Source organism: Hemiscyllium ocellatum, chromosome 14 (assembly GCF_020745735.1).
Source record: "Hemiscyllium ocellatum isolate sHemOce1 chromosome 14, sHemOce1.pat.X.cur, whole genome shotgun sequence".
NCBI classification, from domain to species: Eukaryota; Metazoa; Chordata; class Chondrichthyes; order Orectolobiformes; family Hemiscylliidae; genus Hemiscyllium; species Hemiscyllium ocellatum.
The window spans coordinates 66840714-66866260 of record NC_083414.1 but is presented as its reverse complement, the minus strand read 5'-3'; the positions used below and the strand labels follow the sequence as shown (position 1 = coordinate 66866260).

General features: G+C 41.3%; 1 protein-coding gene across 1 annotated transcript in view; it reads left to right on the top strand.

Moving 5' to 3' along the window:
• Positions 1 to 12464: 12464 nt before the first annotated feature.
• The window catches only part of LOC132822404 (MAP kinase-activated protein kinase 3-like), a 102402-nt gene continuing 89319 nt past the window's right edge, over positions 12465 to 25547 (top strand). The window contains exon 1 of the mRNA XM_060835759.1: positions 12465 to 12805. Coding sequence (XP_060691742.1) covers positions 12578 to 12805 — 228 coding nt within the window. The 5' untranslated portion in view covers positions 12465 to 12577. The remainder of the gene's footprint in view (positions 12806 to 25547) is intronic.

Sequence of the window (25547 nt, the reverse complement as noted above, 5' to 3'; positions counted from 1 at the left end):
TCATCCATCTCTTTCTGAAAATCTATTAGTTCTCTTACTTTTCCCAGTTCTGTTGAAAGATCATTGACTTGAAACATTAGTTAACTCTGTTTTGCTTTCCACAGTTGCTGCCTGGACTACTAACTGTTTTCAACATTTTCTGTTTTCATTATAAAAGGAGCATACATTTCCAAAAATTAATACACCAAAGGATTCGACAAAAAAAGTACTCTGTATGAATATAGAAAGCACAGTTAATAGGTTTGCGGATGACACAAAAATTGGTGTTATAATGGACAGTGAAGAAAGTTTTCTAAGATACAATCGGATCTTGATCAACTGGGCCAATGCGACGTGTTGCATTTTGGTAAGACAAACAGGGCAGGACTCACACGGTTAATGGTAGGGCGCTGGGGAATGTTGTCAAACAGAGAGACCTAGTATTGCAGGTACATAGTTCCTTGAAAGTGGAGTCACAAATAGACAAGGTGATAAAGGTGTTTGGCACGCTTGCCTTTATCAATTAGAACATTGAGAATAGGAGTTGGGACATCATGTTACAGCTGTACAAAACATTGATAAGGTCACATTTGGAGTACTGTGCGCAATTCTGGTCACCCTGCTATAGGAAAGATGTTATTAAACTGGAGAAGGTGCAAAAAATAAAAAGGATGTTACCAAGATTAGAGTGTTTGAGTTTTAAGTTCAGGTTGGATAGACTTCTGGAGTGAAAGAGGCTGAGGAATGACTTTATAGAGGTTTATAAAATCATGAAGAGTATAGATGGGGTGAATAGCCAAGGTCTTTTCCTCAGAATAGAGGAGTCCAAAATTAGAGTTTATGGTGAGGGGGAAAGATTTAAAAGGGACCTGAGGGGCAACTTTTTCTCACAGAGGATGGTGCATATATAGAATGAGTGACCAGATGAAGTGGTGGAGGCAGGTAGAATTAAAACATTTAAAAAACATTTGAACAGGTACATGGATAGGAAAGGTTTATTGGGATATAGGTCAACTGCATGCAATAGTTCAGTTTAGGAGACCTGGTCGACATGGACAAGTTGAACCAAAGAGCCTGTTTCCATGCTATATGACTCTATGACTATGTTGTTTAACCAGATATTTAGAATGAGTATCCCTCCTAGCATACCAATCTTTCAGATTACAAGTTCAACAATCATTGTGACTTTTTACATATCAAAGTGACATTTTACAATCCAACTAACCTGGCTTCCAAGTTTTGCTGAATTCTTACTCTTGATGGGCTAAAAAGTCTTTCCATGTTTAATTAGAGAAAACAAATATTATGACCCCTTTCTTCATTTATCTTAAATGTTGTTGCTGAATCAGATGCACTTATATGAATTAAAACTAAAGGGAATGCTGTTTAACTCCTGAGATTGTATGTGTTCAAGGTAGTAAATGATACTTGCTTCCTCACCTAGTGCCACTGTTGTTGAGTAGTGTATTTCACATTATATATGAACAATCATCTGTCTCTGCATATGGTCCTTTTGTAGACTATGCGAAAGTGAGGACTGCAGATGCTGGAGATCAGAATCACGATTAAAGTGGTGTTGGAAGAGCCATCAGGTCAGGCAGCATCCAAGGAGCAGGAGAATTGACGTTTCGGGCCAGAGCCCTTCATCAGGAATGAGCCCTTCATTCCTGATGAAGGGCTTTTGCCCGAAACGTCGATTTTCCTACTCCTCAGATGCTGCCTGACCTGCTATGCTTTTCCAACAGCACTCTAATCTTGACTTTTGTTGACTATGGCTAATTACCTATTTAGAAACATACTAAAAGTATTTATGTTTATTTTATGAATGTGACTATATTGCACATTTTATCAACTAGGTGCAAAGAGTTGTCAATCCTTTGCACATGGTCCTCAGTTCCAATTTCAATTGAAGAATTAACATTGAAGCATATGGATTGTGGCATGACAGCACCTTAGTAGTCGGAGAATACCCAACTTGAGGTGGGTACGTTGCTGACCAATAAGAACAATGCCCCCCCCCACCATGGAAGACAACTTGTAGTTCATGTTCTGAACACAGGTTGAGTTAGACCAATCATTACTAATTGCAGTGTTCCATGTTATGTTAATATTCTGCAGTAATGCTGTAAATTAAAAGAAAAACATTGAACACAGGAAGATCAGGAAGACAAACTTTAGTAGAATGAGCAAATGAGCAATGAAGGAAGCTGAAATAACTCGTTTGATGCTGCTATTCCGTCATCAAGTCACCTTTTATTTACATGTACATTTTTGTTTGACACTGGTGTGACTTCCCCAGAGCCAGTTCTCAGAGGGAACAGAACCTCTGATATTCCAGTTTATATCTGTCAGTCAGAGCTCCTGAATTGGATCAGATTAACAGCCCCAATCAGGGAACTCATATTCTATAACATCCTCCAGGCTGAATAAGCAAGGTCTTTTCTCCAGAATAGAGGAGTCTAAAATTAGAGTTTAAGATGAGGTGGAAAGGTTTAAAAGGGATCTGAGGGGCAACTTTTTCTCACAGAGAATGGTGCATATATGGAATGAGTGACCAGATGAAGTGGTGGAGGCAGGTAGAATTAAAACATTTAAGAAACATTTGAACAAGTACATCGATACAGAAGCATTACAGAAGTAAAACAATTTTATTTTGTTTTTTTTTACAATTGTCAACAATGGAGACAAAGTGTTTAACTGGTGATAACAAATATTTTACCTGCAGCGAGCAGGAACTTGGTGAGCAGGAAGTAAGGGCTTGGAGGGATATGGGCCAGATGCTGGCAGGTGGGACTAGATTAGTTTGGGATATCTGTTCGTCATGGATGAGTTGGACTGGAGGGTCTGTTTCCGTGCTGTACATCTCTATGACTCTATCCAAAAGTTTGAAAAATCTTAATACACATAGCAAAACAATGTCTCATCCCATCTCTTGACACTATCCATTATAGAAATTCAAATCCAGAGTAATTCGTGCTTTTATATCATACGTTTAAGTTTGACTTCGCTGATCATCCCCAGTTCTTTCATGTAGATTATAAAATCTTAGATATGAATATGGGCAAAACTGATAACTGAGAAAGCCTATACCTTTAATAACCTGCAGATTTCTAACCAAATACTCTTGGTTTGAATGTTTCACAAACTAATTTTTTACACTGAGTAACTGTTCTCTGAACCGTCCTATGCTCCTTTCTAGGTGAGAAACAATATTTGCTTCTAACCCCAGCAAGGTCTGTTTCAAAACTGCCAAAGAGCTTCCAATCTTTGAGTCTTCTATGCTAAGATCATCCTTAATTATCCTGAACCAAAAACAAGCTAATTGCCTTCAATGTTTACAGTACATACTGTAAACAATGCAGTACAAATAATCTTTCATTAACAGTCCAGAGGAACCTAATCTCTGACACATTATGGATTAGACCAGTGTTCCAGAAGAACTGTTTGACTCAGTTAATTTCTTTTAAATCTTTCAAAAAAGGAATCCATCCTTATGAACTATTTTAGAATCCAAACTCAGAAGTTATTATTATATGTATACAAATTGCATGCCTCTAATCATAGTATTTTTTCTATTCTTATACACATGCAGCTTGATTATTTCACTAACATGGTATGACCCAGGCATAACTGTAGCAGTCATGGGATTTTGGCTAGGGGTGGGAGCAGGATAGAAGGAGGAGGAGAAGTTAGAGGGAGTAGAAATCTGTTGGGAACTACTCTCCTGGCTCTCCAGTCTCCCTCCATTTCTACATTTTCCAGCAAAGGGGATTTCAAATATATCAAGTAAAATGTGATTGTATTCAAGAGACATGCAAGTGTCCGGGAATAGATTAACTGATATATTTTCTGACACATGCACCTGAACAACATTAAGTGCCAAGAATACCTGCTGCTATCCAATACTGCAGTGGCATACATGGAATAAAATTTAAGCTTAATAAGGCTCTCTTCAGCTGATGTGTAAATTATTTACCCCAGTATGTTGCATCAAAGGCCTGAGGAAGAAAATATTGAAGAAATATTTATCAACCCAACCTTGCTTAGGTCAAAGGGCCAGATGGAATCCCTATCTGCTGAGAATACATTGGGATTCCACCAAAACAAATAATTTTAACCCTTTTATGATTCTTTTTGACATTTTCCTGATTGTTTTTCTTAAGAGATTGAGTCTACCTGACATGCATTCCAAGGGCACCAAGTTCTTCAGTAGGGCTTCTTCTTATATAACACTTAACAGTTAGTATCATTGGAGTGTGTGACTAAAAAGATACTTTCATCACAGCCAAACAGATCATGGCATCATCCAATATCAACTAATTTCATCTTGTACAGGCTTGCTGAGTAGAGATCAGTGATAAATCTGCCTGATTTTCCTCTGTCTAGCTCAGGTCTGAAGGCCAAACATTATGACACTACAATCACCTGAGATCAGTTAATTCAGTGCACAATCCAAAATCAAATCTACAATCACTCATTTGTTTCAGTAATGCATTTCTTTTACAAATGACTGACTGGAGGAACAAATTGAAATGTTATCACTTGTAACTTTTAATGTCAGGAATATTTACCGCACGTGTGATCATGGGCATTTTAAAATCTACCTATTTTAAACAAGCTTTCAATCCCCTGTTTGTGAATATTGTGCAGTCATCGGTGAACATCTCATCTGAGCTTATGCTGAAATTGATGAATGATTTTATAATGTGTATTTTACAGTGAGAAAAACAGTAAGATACTGTGAAAAGTTTTTCCACTGTCGTCACAATCCAACACCGTTTTGAACAGTTTTTAAAAAATGGGAAAAAGAATCATATAGCTAAAAGAGAGTCCATTAGTCCTAAGCCAGTTTATCAACAACACCTGTGCCACCATCCCATCTCCACTCTTCAGGGGTGCCATCTTTTGCTGCTGGGCCCACCTCCTCAATGTCACTGTGATGTTCTTTCCCCACTGCTTCATTGCCACAAGTGCCAGACCCAATCAATGATGAAATCGTCAATGCTTAGGCTCCATATTTGGCTGCTGTGCCTACCTCACTGATGTCGATGTAGCAGCTGCTGAGTCCCTCACCCCAAAGAGTAAGTAGGGGCTTACTCGGGTCATTGATGAAACAACTGATGATGGTTGGGCCTAAGATACTACTAGACTGAGGAAGGCCTGGACTGGCTTTATCCTAAATAATAGCAGAGGCCAGCGCATCAGTGTGAAAGCTTAGGATGAAACTTTGGGGTTGAGCTTTGTACTGGCCCACAACAAGAAACATCTTTTCCTTGTCCACTTTATCAAGATCAGTCAGGATTTTATATACTTTAATCAATTAAATTTTATATACTCTTCTAAACTCCAGTGCAAGCAAGCACAATGTGTCCAACGTTTCCTTATTAGACAATGTACTAATTCGAAATTTCAATCAGGTCAACCTCCTTTGAACTGCCTCCAATGCTTTTATTTCCTTGTATAAACAAGACCAAATCTGCGCACAATATTCGTGTTGTTGTCTCAACAATGCCTCACTTAACTCAACCATAACATCTTTATTTTTATGATTAATTACTTTCATAATAAACGGAGGAGTATTCTGCATTCAGCATCACAGAGAAGCAATCTGGGAAGGGTGTCCTGCAGTCAGTTCTTGTGAAAATAAGTGGACAAGTTGTAGCCTTTAGCTCATAAATGTGCAGAAGGTTAGGTACTGACATCAGTGGTCTGTTCTTAGAAGGTTGGGCTGAATAACCTGATTCCATGCTGTTGGGGTGCCACGGTAGATGCCTATTCCAGATTAGCTCTTCGTAACAATGGATGTGGTCTGATTATCTCGTTATCCGAAGATTGTCTTCAGATTTCTTTCACTACCTTACTAAACCGCTTTTGGTGAACACTGAAGTTCCCCACCCAGAATACATTTGATACCGCTGCACTCTCAGTGCTTCCTGTAAGTGTTGTTCAACATGTGGAAACCCTGATTCATCAGCCAAGGGAAGATGGCATGTAGAAATCAGTAGGAGATTTCCTCGCCTATGTTTAACCTGAAACCATGAGACTTCACCATTTCTGGAGACAATGTTGAGAGCTCCCAGAGCAACTCCCTCCCAACTGTATCCCCACCTCTGCTGGATTTGTTCTGGTGGTCGTTCGTGCCTGTTTGATGGTGCCTTAGATTGTCTGCAAGATATGTTTCTGAGAGTATGATTATGTCAGGCTGTTGTTTGATTAGTTTGTGAGACATATATTTCCCTCTCCACCCCTATCAGCATTCAGGAGAGACCACTCCCTCCGCGACTCCCTCGTCAGGTCCACACCCCCCACCAACCCAACCTCCACTCCCGGCACCTTCCCCTGTAATCACAAGAAGTGCAAAACTTACACCCATACCTCCCCCCTCACCTCTCTCCAAGGCCCCAATGGATTATTCTATATCCGTCGCAAATTCACCTGCACCTCCACACACATCATTTACTGTATCTGCTGCACCCAATGTGGTCTCCTCTACATTGGGGAGACAGGTCGCCTACTTGCGGAACATTTCAGGGAACACCTCTGGGACACCCACACCAACCAACCCAACCGCCCCGTGGCTGAACACTTTAACTCCCCCTCCCACCCCGCCAATGACATGCAGGTCCTTGGCCTCCTCATCGCCAGACCCTGGCCACACAACGCCTGGAGGAAGAGCGCCTCATCTTAGGAACCCTCCAACCACACGGGATGAATGTAGATTTCTCCAGCTTCCTCATTTCCACTCCCCCCAACCTTATCTCAGTCCCGGATTCAGCACCGCCCTCTTGACCTGCATTCTTCTTCCCAATCTCTCCGTCCCCACCCCCTCTCCAGCCTCCTTCCACCTATCGTATTCCCAGTGTCCCTCCCCCAAATTCCCTCCTCCCACCTTTTATTTCAGCCCGCTTGGCGCATCAGCCTCATTCCTGAAGAAGGGCTTATGCCCGAAACGTCGATTCTCCTGCTCCTCGGATTCTCCCCTGGCCTGCTGTGTTTTCCCAGCACCACATTTTTCAACACTAGTCTGTGAGACAGCTCAATTTTCCCCAGACGTCAGCAAGGAGGACTTTGCAGGGTTTTACAGTCATAGAGATTACTGCAAGGAAACAGACCCTTCGGTCCAACCTGTCTATACCGACCAGATATACCAACCCAATCTAGTCCCACCTGCCTGCACACGGCCCATATCCCTTCAAAACCCTTCCTATTCATATACCTATCCAAATGCCTTTTAAATGTTGCAATTGTACCAGCCTCCACCACTTCTCTGGCAGTTCATTCCATACACGTACCACCCTCTGCATGAAAACGTTGTCCCTTAGGTCCCTTTTATATCTTTCCCCTCTCACCCTAAACCTATGCCCTCTAGCTCTGGACTCCTCCACCCCAGGGAAAAGCCTTTGTCTATTTATCCTATCCATGCCCCTCATAATTTTGTAAACTTCTATAAGGTCACTCCTCAGCCTCCGACGCTCCAGAGAAAACAGTCCCAGCCTGTTCAGCCTCTTCCTATAGCTCAAGTCCTCCAACCCTGGCAACATCTTTGTAAATATTTTCTGAACCCTTTCAAAATATTTCACCAGATCTTTCCAATACGAAGGAGACCAGAAATGCGCGCAATATTCCAACAGTGGCCGAACCAATGTCCTGTACAGCCGCAATATGACGTCCCAACTCCTGTACTCAATTATCTGACCAATAAAAAGGAAGCATACCAAACGCTTTCTGCAATATCCTATCTACCTGTGACTCTTACGCTCGCATCCAAATAATTTATATATATAAAACAAAAGGTAGAGGCACTCTACTGGTCACAGGCCTCCAGTCCAAAAAACAACCCTCCACCACCACCCTCTGTTTTCTACCTTTGAGCCAGTTCTGTATCTAAATGGCTAGTTCTTCCTTTATTCCATGAGATCTAACCTTGCTACTCAGTCTCCCATGGGGAACCTTGTTGAATACCTTACTGAAGTCCCCATAGATCACATCTACTGCTCTGCCCTCATCAATCCTCTTTGTTACTTCTTCAAAAAACTCAATCAAGCTTGTGAGACATGATTTCCCATGCACAAAGCCATGTTGACTATCCCTAATCAGTCCTTGCCTTTCCAAATACATGTACATCCTGTCCCTCAGGATTCCCTCCAACAACTTGCCCACCACTGACGTCAGGCTCACTGTTCTATAGTTCCCTGGCTTGTCCTTGCTACCCTTCTGAAAGAGTGGCACCACGTTAGCCAACCTCTAGTCTTCTGGCATCTCACCTGTGACTATCGATGATACACATATTTCAGCAAGAGGCCCAGTAATCACTTCCCTAGCTTCCCACAGAGTTCGAGGGTACACCTGATCAGGTCCTGAGGACTTATCCATCTTTATGCGTTTCAAGACATCCAGCACTTCCTCCTCTGTAATATGGACATTTTGCAAGGTGTCACCATCTGTTTCGCTACTTTCTATATCTTCCATATCCTTTCCACTGTAAATACTGATGCAAAGTACTCATTTAGTATCTTCCCCATTTTCTGCGGCTCCACACAAAAGCCGCCTTGCTGATCTTTGAGGGGCCCAATTCTCTCCCTAGTTATCCTTTTGTCCTTAATGTATTTTTAAAAACCCTTTGGATTCTCTTTAATTCTATTTACCAAAGCTATTTCATGTCCCCTTTTTGCCCTCATAATTTCCCTCTTAAGTACATTCCTACTGCCTTTATACTCTTCTAAGGATTCACTCGATCCATCCTGTCTATACCTTATATATGCTTCCTTCTTTTTCTTAACCAAACCCTCAATTTCTTTAGTCATCCAGCATTCCTTATACCTACCAGCCTTGCCTTTCACCCACCAGCCTTGCCTTTCACCCTGACAGGAATATACTGCTCATGCCCGAAACATCGATTCTCCTGCTCCTTGGATGCTGCCTGACCTGCTGTGCTTTTCCAGCAACACATTTTCAGCTCTGATCTCCAGCATCTGCAGTCCTCACTTTCTCCCAGGAATATACTTTCTCTGGATTCTCGTTATCTCATTTCTGAAGGCTTCCCATTTTCCAGCTGTCCCTTAACCTGCAAACATGTGCCCCCTATCAGCTTTTGAAAGTTCTTGCCTAATACCATCAAAATTGGCCTTTCTCCAATTTAGAACTTCAACTTTTAGATGTGGTCTATCCTTTTCCATCACTATTTTAAATCTAATAGAATTATGGTCGTTGGCCCCAAAGTGCTTCCCCAAAGTCTCAGTCACCTGCCCTGCCTTATTTCCCAGGAGCAAGTCAAGTTTTGCACCTTCTCTAGTAGCTACATCCACATACTGAATCAGAAAATTTTCTTGTACACACTTAACAAATTCCTCTCTATCTAAACCCTTAACACTATGGCAGTCCCAGTCTATGTTTGGAAAGTTAAAATTCTCGGCCATAACCACCCTATTTTTCTTACAGATAGCTGAGATCTCCTTACAAGTTTTTTTCTCAATTTCCCTCTGACTATTATGGGGTCTATAATACAATCCCAATAAGGTGATCATCCCTTCCTTATTTCTCAGTTCCACCTAAATAACTTCCCTGGATGTATTTCCAGGAATATCCTCCCTCAGCACAGCTGTAATGCTATCCCTTATCAAAAACTCCCTCTCCTCTCTTGTCTCCCTTTCTATCCTTCCTGTAGCATTTGTATCCTGGAACATTAAGCTGCCAGTCCTGCCCATCCCTGAGCCATGTTTCTGTAATTGCTATGATATCCCAGTCCCATGTTCCTAACCACGCCCTGAGTTCATCCGCCTTCCTTGTTAGCCCCCTTGCATTGAAATAAATGCAGTTTAATTTATTAGTCCTACCTTGTCAACTGTATCAGTCTCAGATTTATCTCTTTCCTCACTACCTCCCTGGGTCCAACCCACCCCCCACCCACCTTACTAGTTTCAATCCTCGCAAGCAGCTCTCGCAAATTTCTCTGCCAGTATTTTAGTCCCCTTCCAAATTAGGTGCAAACCGTCAGGTGCATGTATAGAATTTTGTGATCACAGGTGTCTTTCACCTGCACTGCATCAGTACTGTCTGGATTTCTGTTTAATGTAATTACCCTTTAAAATACATCATCTCACATGAAAATGGATCACCCTCCCTCACAAATGAAAAGCTTAATCAACTCACTCAGGGTGTGGTCACAGTCATTTCAGTTTCCATTACATACTCGCTATTTGGATTAAAATGGAAAGAGGGGTTGCAATTCACAGAATGAATCACACAGTCGGTCTAGGTGATCCCAAAACTTCATATTCCCTTTTTCGTTGCCCTCCCTGTTGACCTTAATTACTTTGATCCTCCCCATGTTCCTACCCAATCTATTTATTTAATGGCCCTTCTCTCCACTTTACTTGCAGAGTCCAGTCATGCCGCACCCTCAAACTGGACATAGTGGTGCACTGGTCGACAGTGTGGTGCTGGAAAAGCACAGCAGATCAGACAGCATCCGAGGAGCAGGAGAATTGACATTTCAGACATAACTCTTTCATCAGCCCTTCATTCATTCCTGATGTGTCTGTGCTAAAAGGCATTGCAAGACAGAAGTACTGAGAGCCTTTAAGCTCTAGCTGACTGAACAAAGTGCAGCAATACAAGGCAGAGATGCTGTGAGCATCCAAGTAGATGTAATATGAATTAGCATTAAGTGGGCAAGCAAATTGCCTTGAGATGCTCTGTTGTCCAAGATATGAGATGGATGACCGTCCAGTGTGCAAAGTTCCCTGTCAGCAGCATTCCAAAGACAGGTGCCAGTGGGCTCCAAAGGGCAAACCTGTATTGGAAATGGGTTAGAGATGTGCCACGAGGATGGTACACATCTGATGTCTATAGATGGGAATGTGGATGGTTGCTGCCTGTGGAGTGACATGCTGGTGACTGCTGGTTAAGGTAGAATTCCAGAGGAGCAAGTGGTGTGGTGGAGTCACCAGACAACCCATTCTGACCTTCACGTTGGGAATTGTTACTGTATAGTTTCTAACCAACACATGAGAGAATAGGAAATACCATGTGAATGACATGGTGATAATGGCATCAAATAGGCCCCTGGCCACTCACTAGCAAGATTCTTGTCTCTGTTCAAAACATGGTCATAGAACTGGACTTGGTTTTCTTGATGCCGAGAATCTAATTTTTCCCATCTCGCCATATTTCTCCAATGGATTCCCCATTGCACACATTATTCAAGTGCTGGAAAGATTCTGCCCGAAGCCACAACACCTTCAAACAAACATAGACGGTTTCCATGAGAGTTTTCTGCGCTACTGCCCTTTATCATAACAGTAGGATTTGGTTACAACCATTTTAATAATGAGTATTCGTGGAATGCAAATGTAATACTATTAGGAATGTGCAGAGGACAGTGACCCCCGACAAACACTGCTGGTCGACTCAATCTCAAAATTTGAACCCTCTATTACATTACAATACGCTATAGGAAAACAGAACTTCAATTCCTGCCTAATTTAATCCCCTTCTGGCTTGAATTCAGCCACTACCTGAACTCTTGTAATTTATTTAATTGCTTTCATCCCCTTAAAAGCCTCTCCAAAACCTACCTCGTTATTTTTCTATTTATCACCTTTTCTCTATGTGGCTCAGTATCCAGTTACTGAGTTATTTAAGCAAATAATATTGTTTAGGTAACACCTGACCGTCGGGCGACGTAATGTTCGTTTTGATATTGATCTGGATTATTCTAACGGTGTCCAGAAATGTTATCACCTATTCTTCCTTTCTCGGTCTTGTGTTCAGGAGCAGGATCCTTTCACTAGATTACTTCCATAACTGGTATTGCCACAGAGTCCAAATTCTTAGGCTGATCCATTGTCCAGGAGAGTTGCATTTATCATACAACCAATTTTGGATTACCGGGTCATTTATCGCGTCGCTATTTATGGAACCTTGATCTGCTTGATAAGCTGATGACTACATTTCTTCACATTACATCAATGACTACAATTGGAAAGTATAATTGGTACAGCTTCAAATGTACTAACTAAATAAAATTTCATTTGCAACTGTATTCATTTCTGTGAAGTGCTTCGGCTCATGTTATTAGGTGAAAGATCAAATTAACTGCAGGTAGAGACACCACAGTGACTGAGCTGCATTGTGGCCGAGTGAGTCAGTCAGTCTCACAGTAATGGAGCCTCACGACTCCGCAATTGAATTCTGGCAACAACAAGAAAGTTAGGTAAATACTTCATTTGTCAGAATGACAGCATCCTCAGATATCTGGGTTAACCATTTCCGAAGATGATTACAAGGGAAATTAGCAGGGAGAGGGAGTTGCCTATGTATGTGTATTGCTTCTTTATATCGGCCTGGAGCTGCACTCACCCCTCCGCACCCTCTGACTTCCATCTCCGAGCTCCTGTGACCTTGCCCTCAGATCCCAGGACTGACGTGTTCAGGAAATCAGCTGATCGCGGAGTGCAGCCGCTGGGCGAGTAGCAGTAGCAGCAGCAGCACCTGCCCCCCAGCGGAGTCCGGACACTGGTTCACTTCCAGTCCGAGCCGGCAGCCCCTCCCTCTATGTTGCCCACCCGCTGCTTCTTCTGATTGTGCTGTCTTCACCATGCTTCACAACGGCAACGACTCTGCCCCGTTATCGCCCGCTAAGTTGAGTAAAGCAGCGGGAGCCGGAGCCCCAAGCCTCCTCAACCACCCACCGTCCCGGCCCGAGATCAGGAAGAATGCCATCACTGATGATTACCGCGTGTCCACTAACGTCCTGGGGCTGGGAGTCAATGGAAAAGTGCTGGAGTGTATCCACAAGAAAACGGGAGAGAAATGCGCCCTGAAGGTACAGTTTGTTGTGTGTGATACAGAAGAGATTATGGGCATTGCTGGACACATTTCATTCAGTGGGAAAAAAAAACTTTTAAGGAACTTTGATATTAAAAGAAAAATACTCTCTAAGTGCTAGGATTAAAAAAAACCCAACCCATGTTAGCTAGGGACATATGTGACTTTCAAAACTAAAAGGAAATAATTGCTCAATCTGTGTGAAATTACTCTGGCCCCTTTCTTCCTGTTAAACATCTGGCAGGAGCCTGGCTTTTTCCACATGGCCCACTGTGTGCAGATGCCAAAAGAAAGAGAACCCAGGTTTTGCCAGTTCCATTTCTGTGTGCCTCACCAGAGTGTCTGTTTGAACTGCTGCTAATTTGTGGGGGAAATGGAGCTACTAAGGTTTACAAAGGCTGTTTTCCTTTCTCTATAAACTTGCTGTTTATACCTGAATGGCCAGAATATAGAGATACGGTATATCACATCTGTCCAGTGTTGGTCAATACATACATACATTAGTTACTGGCCACATGTGGCTAATTGGAACCAAGATATGGCTAATTGAATTTCAGATTAATAAATAAACAAATAAGCAACAGATGATATGGTTGGGAAGTGACTACTGTATTCACATTTGTATGGCGATGTTGGTGAATGTTAATTTTTTCTGCATTGTTTGTCAAATGGAAAGAAGGTGAAGTATTGTTCAATTATTGTGCATGGTGGTGTTTCTTAGGTAAATATATAAAGTACAATACATTTATTAGTATTGAATGTATTGTGTTGCTGAAGCCTCATTTGTAACTGGTCAGTACTTTCTATTGGATAACATTGGTTCATTCGAAGCCCTGATTTAGAGCATGGCTGGAGTATGGTGTCTAGTCGCTGGACAATATACTTTGGAAATGATAAATTGAATTTAGTTTGGAAGGGAAATCTCTTAAATGTTATCAATGTGATAAAGGTCACACTGTAAGATATTTCATAAACTAAGTGTTTTGACTTGTGGTTCCATGCACTCAAAGTAATCACAATTTTCTTTCTGTCTGTGAACGTGTGATTGACCATAGTTTATGTGCATCTTTCTCTCGATCATTAGGTATTATCTTGTTGCTGTTTCATTGTTAACCGTACAGGCTTTCTCTTGAATTAACTGTAAGCCAGCCATTTTCATCTGTGCTTTTATCTGTCTACTCTGTGGGTTCCTGTGTTCTGGCAGTGTTTATAACATTGGAAGTGAACCCTTTCTAATTAAATCTTTTTTCACTTCAGAGCGTTCAGAGTTCCAAATGAATAGCTTTATCAATATTTTATATAGTTCCTCGAATTAACATGTAATAATATTTTCAAACTTGAGATTATTAACAAGCTCATCAGATTCCTGTCATTGGCTTTGAAATTCATGTCATGTATATTGATATTTGTTTGGTTGCTGGGTTTTTCAAAAATTGGGTCAGGATATTTGCTTTCGTTATCCCTAAGCTCCCAGCTATTAAACAATGTAACCCTTGCTTTTCTGCCAACAGAAAGATGTAGCTGACCCTTCACTTTTCACTGGTGCCATTTAGAAAATTTACTGAATATCAGTCCACCACCTAATTCAACAGTGACTGGAACTGTATTTATTGCAGTTTATTCACACAATTCACTTTATTTTCTTCTTTCTTTCTTTCTCTCTCTATCTCTGTCTCAAATTTTTTCAATCTAGTTTAATAAACTAATGTAGAATGTTTGAATTTTTTTTCTCAGTACAGGCAGACACCATAACATGTAAGACGTATTTAGTTGTACAATTTCGATGCCAATGCATAGAAAGCTGTTGGCCACGTGTTGGAAAATAAGATTAGAATAGATAGTTGTTTTTGACTCTCACGGACTTAATGAGCCAAAGGACATTTTTCTATGCTGTAGATCTTTCACACTAAGACTGCACTGCAATAATGAATGTGGCACCCTGGGCATAGTTATTCAGATAACAATTAATTCCTTGATCTTTACAAGTAACACAACTACGTAACACTGGGTTTTTGTCTGAAATATAGGTTGAGGAGGAATTTAGTAAAGGCTGTTGGATTTTGTTGGAAAGTTAACTGAGCCAGTTGATTTAGAAAATAAATTAAGAACCACCTAAAAAAAAAGGATAGTTAAGTTTGAAGTAAAAAGCAGTAGAGGCAACTCAAGTTAACTCCTGAGCTTCTGTGTTGCTCTCAGTGGTAGCACCGCTGCCTCACAGCACCACGGACCAAGGTTCAATCAATTCTTGAGTGTCTGTCTGTGTGGGATTTGTACATTCTTCCCGGATCTATGTGGGTTTCTTCCCACAGTCCAAAGATGTGCAGTTAGGTAGATTGGCCATGCTAAGTTGCCCATAGTATCTATGGAAGCAGGGTTACAGGGATAGGATGGGTGGGTGGTTTGAGTGAGGTGCTCTTTGGAGGGTCAGTCTGGACTCAATAGGCCAAATGGTCTGCTTTCACATTGTGGGGAAACCCCAAAGAAGAGCTATCCTATCTTCATACTAAAGCTCCTTATTCAGCTGCAGAACTGTCCTCTGTTTCCTTTACAGCAAATCCCACAAACTGTTAACTCTGCTCACTATTATTGCTGAACATAGGTTCTGTAAAGAGCACAGCAGTTCAGGCAGCATCCAATGAGCAGCGAAATCGACGTTTCGGGCAAAAGCCTTTCATCAGGAATAAAGGCAGTGAGCCTGAAGTGTGGAGAGATAAGCTAGGAGAGGGTGGGGGTGGGGAGAGAGTAGCATAGAGTAGCGCTTCAGGGCAGAGGAAATGACCTGGGAGTTGCAGTGGAGAGGGACTCCCTGAGGTTCTTGTAGAGAGAGGAGGAAAACTTCTTCAAGGCAGGCATCGATTTCACTGCTCGTTGTTTCATTCAGTAATCCTGTAAATAAATTCTGTTTTGGTTAAAGCGAAGTGGTTGTGCAACTGCATCACTCCTGAAATATCCACTTCTACCTGCTCAAAACAACTAGCAAAGTTAGGGTCCGGGCTACTTTCTTGAAATGTTTTGAGGGGGTCTGGCCTGGTCCATAACAGACCTCTCTGCTGTCTTCTGCTTATGGAAATTCTAGACATCTTGAGACTTTTAGGAGAAAGTGAGGTCTGCAGATGCTGGAGATCAGAGCTGAAAATGTGTTGCTGGAAAAGCGCAGCAGGTCAGGCAGCATCCAAGGAACAGGAGATTCGACGTTTCGGGCATAAGCCCTTCTTCCTGAAGAAGGGCTTATGCCCGAAATGTTGAATCTCCTGTTCCTTGGATGCTGCCTGACTTGCTGCGCTTTTCCAGCAACACATTTTCAGCATCTTGAGACTTTTGCCAAACTGTACTCTATTTTGGTATTTGGGTCTCAGCTATATCTTTAACAGTGAATTGGATGTAGGAATCAATTATGATATTTCCAAGCTTGAGGAGGACACAAAAATTGGTGAAATGAGTTGTGAGGGGAATGCAAAGAGGCATTAAAGGGATTTAGTCATTCTCATTGAAGATGAGAACCAAGAGCAAGAATAGGCAATTCGGCCCAGTGAGCCTGCTCACCATTTGATATGATCATGGCTGATCTCATCTCTGCCTTAATTCCACGTTCCCATGCGCTGTCCGTAACCCTTCAACCCCCATTAGTAATTAAAAATCTGTCTGTGTATCTCCTAAAATTGAGTAAATGTCCCAGTATCTGCCGCACTATGGTAGTGGGTTCCACAGATTTATAATCCTTTGTGAAAAGTAATTTCTCCTCATCGGATTTAAATTTGTTGTCCCTTATTCTAAGACTATGATCTCTCGTTCTAGATTACCCATAAGAGGAAATGCCATTTCTACAGCTACTTTATCGATCCCTTTTTGCATCTTATAAACATCAATTAGATCTCCTCTCATTCTTGTAAACTCTAGTGAGTACAGGCCTAAGTTGCTCAATCTTTTCTCATAAGACAAGCCTTTCATCTCTGAATTAATTTAATAAATCTTGTTTGAATTGCCTCCAATATAATCACATCCTTCCTCAAGTAAGGCGATCAAATCTGGAGTGCAGTCGCCAGATTTTGTACAATTGGAGCAGTATTTTCCTACTTTTATACTCCCTTCCTTTTAATGATGTCAAAATCCCCTTTGCCTTCTTTGTTACTTGTATACCAGTTTTCTGCAATTCAAGCGTCCAGAAACACACAATCCTCTGCCCTGAAGCACTCTGAAGTTTCCTTTAGATAATAAGTTGCATTTCTATTCTACCGGCCGAAATGGATAACCTCACTCACAGAATCATAGAATTCCTACAATGTGGAAGCAGGTCATTTGGCCCATTGAGTCTGTATCAACCCTCCATTACCCTACCCTATCAGTGAAACCCCGAATTTCCCGTGACTAACCCACTTAGCCTGCACATTCTCGGACACCATGGGCAGTTTAGCATGGCCAATCTACCTCACTGTCACATTTTTGGACTGTGGAGGAAACCAGAGCACCCAGAGGAAACCCACACTGATATGGGGACAATGTGCAAACTCCATACCGACAGCTATCAGGAGTGGAATCTAACGGTGCACTGAGCCACCATACTGCCCCTATGTCCACATTAAACTCCACCTGCCAAATTTTGGACTATTCACCTAAGATAGCCATTTGTAACTTTCTTATTTCTTTATTGTGACTTACTTTTCCACTTATTTTGGTGTCATCTATAAATTTGGCTATAGTACCTTCTTTTTTTTTCATCCAAGTGATTCATGTAGAGTGTAAATAGTTGGGGGAGAAAGTGAGGTCTGCAGATGCTGGAGATCAGAGCTGAAAATGTGTTGCTGGAAAAGCGCAGCAGGTCAGGCAGCATCCAAGGAACAGGAAATTCGATGTTTTGGGCATAAGCCCTTCTTCAGGAATCAACTCCTGTAAATAGTTGGGACCTAAGTTGTCACCCCACTGGTTTCATCTTATATTAGATTAGATTACTTACAGTGTGGAAACAGGCCCTTTGGCCCAAAAGATGTGTGGGTCAGGTGAATTGGCCATGCTAAAATTGCCCATAGTGTTAGGTAAGGGGTATATGTAGGGGTATGGGTGGGTTGCGCTTCGGCGGGTCGGTGTGGACTTGTTGGGCCAAAGGGCCTGTTTCCACACTGTAAGTAATCTAATCTTATCAACCAGAAAAAGACCCATTGATCCTGACTTACTATTTTGTTTGTTATCCAATCCTCTATCCAAGTTAATAACTTACTCCTAAACCCATGATATAGAATGGTGGTGAAGTCTCAAGGAGCTGAATGTCTACTCTTCTTCTGTCCCAAATTTTGGGATCAAATCAAAGAATATCTTGATAGCTCAGGGGTAATTGGTTTATGCGAGCTCAGTCAGTGTCTAACAGAATGAATTTGCTGAGTTGCAGTCACAAGTACAATCAGAATAGCAAGTGAGGTTTTGGTTTGGAAGACTGGTTCAATTCAGCATGTTTGTTTGTTTGTTTAAGTAAGGGTGATATTTCTAACTGTGTAAGCAACCTGATGATTGAAGAATGAATAAGTCCTCAGTTTGCTGGGCCTGTTTTCAATTTCCCCTCCCCCACTGTATTAGCTTTGTGATGGTGTTCAGTTTGTTCCATTAAGGCAAATGGTGCACAGATGTCTCGGAATATGAACAACATGCTGATTATTTTCCTGATTGATGGCCAGAATTGAAACACTGAAGACTTATCAATAGTGTTGCCCAGATTGTGTTAATAGTTGAGGGTAAAATTAGTGTTGACATTACTATTTGAAATCCTTTTATCTCTGAGCTGTCTAAAACACTAAAGTAGAAAATTATATATCCTATCCTAAATCAGGACTTTGTTGAAACATTTCTTGTTTCAGCTATTTTATGTTAGAATGAAGTCGTTAAATGTGAGTACGGGAGGTTTGTGATGGGTGATGGGAGCAGTTTGAGGGGAATAGCCTGAGAAAATAACCAGGGAAAATTTTTGTTCTGTTCCCGACTGGAAATTTGAACTTCCCTTTTTAATATTGTTTTACTTACAGTTAGTTAAAAATTGTCCTCAGGAAAATTTATGACTAGCTTCCTTTTCTCTTTTAAGGAGAAGTTAATGTCAACAAAATAATATTTTAAACCTTGATACCTTAAAGTCAATGTAAAGGAGAGCAAATATCGCTCATTATTTGCTTCCCTTGTTGTTATGTTTGAGGTTCTTCTGAGGTTGAAAATTGTGAGCAGGGATTGGGAGAAGACAAAATTACGTCAAGAGCTTCATGAAGCTGATTTCATTTGCTTCATAGAATCTATCTTAATTAAATCAACAGTGATCTGAGCTATCTGTCCATCCCAACCTACACATAACGAATATGTGAGCTGGTCTTGGCAATGAGAGTGGGGACTGTGAAGGTGAAATGTCGATGAATCGCTTATAAAAGATTGCCTTAATCTAGAATGTAACTAATTGGATGTAGCATAGCATTATGACTTTTTTAGATTAGATTACTTACAGTGTGGAAACAGGCCCTTCGGCCCAACAAGTCCACACCAACCCGCCGAAGTGCATACCCCTACATTTACCCCTTACCTAACACTACGGGCAATTTAGCGTGGCCAATTCACCTGGCCTGCACATCTTTGGACTGTGGGAGGAAACCGGAGCACCCGGAGGAAACCCACGCAGACACGGGGAGAATGTGCAAACTCCACACAATCAGTTGCCTGAGGCGGGAACTGAACCCGGGTCTCAGGCGCTGTGAGGCAGCAGTGCTAACCACTGTGCCACCGTGCCGCCCATTGTGTGAAAAATGACAAACCGGTAAATATAATCTGCTATGTCTAAGTAAGATAAAGTTGCCTTAGTCCCAGAAGACCACTCTCTCATTCGACAAGACAACTGGTGATGAATTTAACCTGAGAGTCACCATGCCTCAAGCTAGTGTTGAGATTGAGAAGATGGGCCTACATGGTAACCTCAGCCAATGTGGAAATTGAACCTGTGCTGTTGGTGTTACTGTGCATTGTAAGGTAGCTGTGCTGCCAATTGAGCTAACTATCCCTCAGCCTGCCTCACTTAATCATTCATTTAAATGTTGTACCCAACAGTCTTTAATTTTATAATTCAGGCATGAGTACTGAAACTCTTCACTAGGGACATATCCCCAGACGTGATTATTGCCCAGGAACTGCTGTTCTGCAAAACTGTAAGGTCTGGGATACACTGTCAGAAAGGACAATGGAAGCAAATTCACAAATAGATTTCAAAAAAGAATTGGATGAATATTTGAATATAAACATTTGTAGGACTAAGACAAGAGCAGAGGAATGCATCCAATTTGCTAACTCAAAAGCTAACACTGGCAGGACACTTAGATGGTCTCATTCCATGCTGTTATTTTTTTCTGATACGAGCGTACCTCCTTTTTAATTTCATTTGAGTTCCCAGCTTTTTTGCCCATTGCAGATGTGTGGGAAGGGCAAGTGGAGAAAAACATTTAAAAAGATTGGATGCAAGTATAAAATAAATGCTTCCATATGCTCATTGAGCCAAACAGCAAAGAAACAGGCCCTTCGGCCCACCTTGTACATGCCAACAAACGCCAAACTACACAAATCCTATTTGCCTACATTTGGTGCATATGCCATGGCAAGTTAAGTGTTCATCCAGCTGCTTCTTAAATGGTCAGAGTTCTTGCCTTGACCACCCTCTCAGGCAGCATATTGCATATTTCTAACATCCGTTGGATGAAAACAAGGTTTTCTCAGATTGCCTCGACAAAACTTGGTCCTTGCCTTAAACATATGTCCTCTGGTCTCAAACATGTCTGCCATGGGGAAAAGATTCTCATGATCTACTCTATCTATGCCTGTCATAATTATATAAACTTCAGTCAGGTCACCCCCTCAGCCTCCTGCGCTCCAAGGAAAGCAAATCCAGCCTACCTAGTCTCTCCTTGTAACATGCTTTTCATCCCAGTTACATCCTAGTGAATCTCCTCAGCATCCTTTCCAGTGGAATTGTGTCCTTCTGAAATTGTGGAAACCAGAACTGCATGCAGTATTCCATCTGTGCACACATGCCTTGATTGAAGTTTGTACTTTCTCTTTTGTTTACTTCAATGATGTGAATTGTTGGCTACTACCTATAAAATTGACTGGGTGAATATTCTAGGCGCTTGTCAAGTCAGTGAAAGAATTATAGGCTCACTATCCTGGTATTATCAGCATCTATATAGACGTTCTTGCTAATTGCCTTTGCTGTGACCCTGACAAGGTGCTGCCGCATGCTTCTTCCTGCACTGCAATGCATTAGCAGGGTGAGAGTATCGGCTCTGTCTGTTTTGAGGTTTACCGCATTCAGCAGCTGGCTCAGATATTTTAAGATCTGACACACACATCAACATGACGCAGATTGGTGTGTGAGAACTATCTCTGAATGGAAATTTGAGAGAGAGCCACTATTCCAGTGTTACGATTAATGGTTTCTCCAAAGCTGCTGGGATGCATTTACATTGAAGCCGAGTGGGTTTGTGTGTACACCGAATCTTCAGTTTGAAATTCTCTTTTTGTATTACTGTAAAAAGCAGGATTTCCCAGTCATGCTCCCTCCACATCAAAAAATGAAGTCCACTTTCTCAATGCCACTGATACATGGCCCTCCAACTCTGCACTGTTTGGGGATGAAGCTCTGTGTCCTGATTTGTTACTATGCTTGCCTTTCCTTTCTGTGATACATCTCAGCCCTAAGTATTTTGTGTCAATGCTTGTCAGTTAGGCAGTGAAGAAGGTTTGTTTTCTGTGAGACTTAGGTAAAATTTACATGAAAGGTGTTCAGTTAAACTTGATAGATTTAAAAAGAAAATGGTCACTCCATGGACTGGCTGCTTGTTCTTTATGATTCTCAGAGGATATTCCTGCTGGATAAGATGTCTCCTGCCCGCTTTTTTAAAAAAAGGGTTTAAATAGAAGTTCCCTTTAATTTTTAAGCAACTATATATTCTTTGGTGATTATGAAGACTCAATGATTGCCAGATATCAAAGTAGTCCAAATATCAGAATCATGAAATAGTAGGATGAAATAGGCAAAATGAAGGTGAACAACGTATTTTAGCAGATTTTTATTCCTGAAGAAGACAAATTTTGAACAGAAATAATGGACAAATGAATTCCAGGCATGCCCAAGGAACTTTGAAGGTGAGTTGACATATCGTTATGTAGTGAACTTCCCAAAGTGAAAAGCCAGGGTGCTCAGACTGACACAAAATGAAGAGAATTCTGAGAGAGTTTGACGATAATAATGAATCCAAACAGACAATAAGGAGGTTTAGTCCTGTGATGAATATTAGTTGAGAAATCCTTTTAACCATATATTGTTGTGCTAGGCATGGACTACTTCAGCTGTGTGCTAAAAGATCTTCTTGAGCAGACCCTTGAGATCAAAGATGCCTCTTTTTCCAGTCTAGTTTAATGAGTTCTGAGATGGCTGAATATTTCAATGCGTGATCTGCAGATGGGGCAGTTGGCGCTTGAAGGATTGGGCTATTTGGAAGTTTGTGCACTGCTCTGATACCACATCACTGTTCCCTCTACACACTCCTAACAAAGTCTAGCAAGTGCCTTCCCAGCCTCCTTCATTTTGGCAAGACAAAGTCTTCCACAGGTCAGTGCATTTGTTTGTCATCTTTAGGGATGCTTCAAGGACATCACTAAAACACTTCCATCGTCCTTCAAGGAGTTACTTGCTACTACTGAGTTCCAATTCAAATAGTTTATTTTGGAGTCTTGTATAGGGAATGACATTTCCAGCCCAGTGGAGCTAGGTTTTAAGTGATTAACATGTTGGGTAAGATGATTTGGAAAAGGATATTGATTTAGGATTTTTTTTGCCAATAGATTTTGAATATCTTGCAAATGCACTGCTGGAAGTACTTTTCCTCGTCTTTGAGTCACTAAAGTGTATAGGGGATCATGAATGTCCAGTAATCATGATCTTAGTCTTGGGTTGGTGGTGATGACCCTCAAATACTCTTGCTCAGTCAACTGAAAACTGAGCCAGCACTCTGGATTATGTATTTCAACACTTTTATAACCACTGACACGGGCAAACAAGTGTTTCACTACGAGAGATAGTTTGGAAAGAACCTCGGTCATCTTCCTTTAGTGAAAGATCTATTTTCTCATATGCTTTAGAGGAGAAGTGCACATTGAGTTGAAGCTCAGTACATATTTGAGCCTTATCTACACAGTGAAACTCTATGACTGAGGTTGAAGTGGTTTTGGTTTTGGATTGAAGGCAGAATAGGTTGAATAATTTCCCATCTTCCTATAGATTATCTCCATATCTGTGGGTGACTTGCTGGTGGTAGTGAGGAAAATGAAGAGTTGCTGCAATGACGCTATCTGTTTTGGCCCCACTTTTCACTGAAATTACATTTGTGTTTGTTCTGTAGCTGAGGACCACAGCATCCATGTCATCACTGGAGGATGGTAATACATTTGAGCAGGATACTACAAAAGACTTCAGTGGCTGACAAAGTCGAGGGCTTTCGTGAAGTTGAACCATATTCAGTAGTTGGTGCTGTAATATACTTTCAACAATATGTGGGACAGAATGTTTAAAATTGTCCTCTTTAGTTCCATGTAAAATAGCTAAAGGTTTTACCTATGTAATAATGGAAGCCTTTCAGAAGTCTCCGCTGAGTAAACTTGCTATGAACAGAATACAAACTGCTGGACATGATGAGCAGTTATTTTTATAAAGTCAATTGATCTGCGGGGTACTCAGGATGTGTTAAGCCCTTAATAAAACCTGATGTTGCTAATCAGAGTGTTATAAAAGAAATAATATACTAGGTGGTTAAAATGCACAGGGAAAAATTAATTGTTTCAAAATAACATACACTGGATGCTGACCCTACTTTTCAAAAGTTAATAATCTTACTAAAATTGAAAGGGCAGTTGAAATGTATACAGGCTAATAGATAAGTTAAGAACTACAGAATCTTAAAATTTAAAAAAAAGAGAGGACATCTTCCTATTTTAAGTCATTCATTGACAAGTAACTTTAATGAGACAGTTGCCATGGATTTAAAGATATGTATCGAGATTAAAATATTTTAATTCTGCATTTTGCAGAGATTAAACTTACTTTGATCATATGTGGTTATGACAAAAGGTTTTTTTTATACACAAAAACATGAGTTATCTTTCTCATAATGGAGACAAACTTGCCAATGATGACTTTGGAGATATACATCATATTGAATATTGCAGTGGAAAATCCTTTTGGCAGTAGATATTTTGTGAAAGGAGTGATAAAATGTTCCATAATGTTTTAGCTGATCAACCAGCCTGTGAGTTGTCAACTATACTGTGGGGGTGGTCTTACGGGGGCATATAAAATAGTGAGGGACGTGAACGGTCAAGGTCTTTTTCCTAGAGTGGGGGAGTCCAAAACTTGGGGATGTAGGTTGAGGTGAGAGGGGAAGGATATAAAGGGGATCAGAGGAGTGACATCTTCAAGCAGAACATGTCTGGGGCGAGCTGCCAGAGCTGGTGGAGGCGGGAACAATTACAACATTTAAAAGGCATCTGGGTATGGGAAGGGCAATGGGAAGGGGTAAGAGGGATATGGGCCAAATGCAGGCAAATGGGACAAGGTTAGATTGGGATGCCTAATCAGATAAGTTAGACCGAAGGGTTTGTTTCCATGCTGTCTGACTCTTTGACCTTATGATTGACTCCCAAGTGGTTGGTATGGTCCCTACAATTAGTTAATCTCTTTCTGTATATTTGACTTCTTTGCATGAAAAACATAGACTTAAATCAAGCCTGAGATCTCCAGAGAAAATTCAGAGAGCATTGAGGCATTATAAAAGGTTATATGTGACAGAGTTTAGTTCACATAGTTTATTACAAATAAGGGAGTCATAGGGAATGGGAAGGTCCTAGAGAAATGTTTGATTATCATATTTGGTGTGCAGTTTGTTTTAATAACCGTAGGGAAAAAAGTTAGTTGGAGGAAGTTTGGACTTTATTCTGAGCTGCTAGAAAAGGGATAACCAGCCTTGCCACATAGGTAGATCTCTACTGGAAAAGTACTTGAGGGTGAGGACTATAAGGGTAAAACAAGGCTGGTTGCTAGGTGTTTTGAAGAGCAACAGGGTGATGCAGATGTTGGATTGGACTCTCTCTCTCTCTCTCTCTCAGCTGGAAAAGTTATCGTAAAAAATACTTTTTAGCTCTTCTGGCCACCTTCATAGGCGTGTTGCTCGATCAATATAAAAGATAGAGTTTCACTTCTGCATCTGCTTCTTTGAGTGATCCCAGAAATGTTGTAACCTAAACAAATGTGTCAATTATCTGAATATTTTCTCCCACCAAGGTATAGTAGATTAGATTAGATTAGACTTACAGTGTGGAAACAGGCCCTTCGGCCCAACAAGTCCACACCGACCCGCCGAAGCGCAACCCACCCATACCCCTACATTTACCCCTTACCTAACACTACGGGCAATTTAGCTTGGCCAACTCACCTGACCCGCACATCTTTGGACTGTGGGAGGAAACCGGAGCACCCGGAGGAAACCCACGCAGACACGGGGAGAATGTGCAAACTCCACACAGTCAGTCGCCTGAGTCGGGAATTGAACCCGGGTCTACAGGCGCTGTGAGGCAGCAGTGCTAACCACTGTGCCACCGTGCCGCCCAACTGTGCCACCGTGCGAAATCTGTTTTTTGAACATTGATTTTGTTCAGTTAAAAATAGATGCCTTAATATT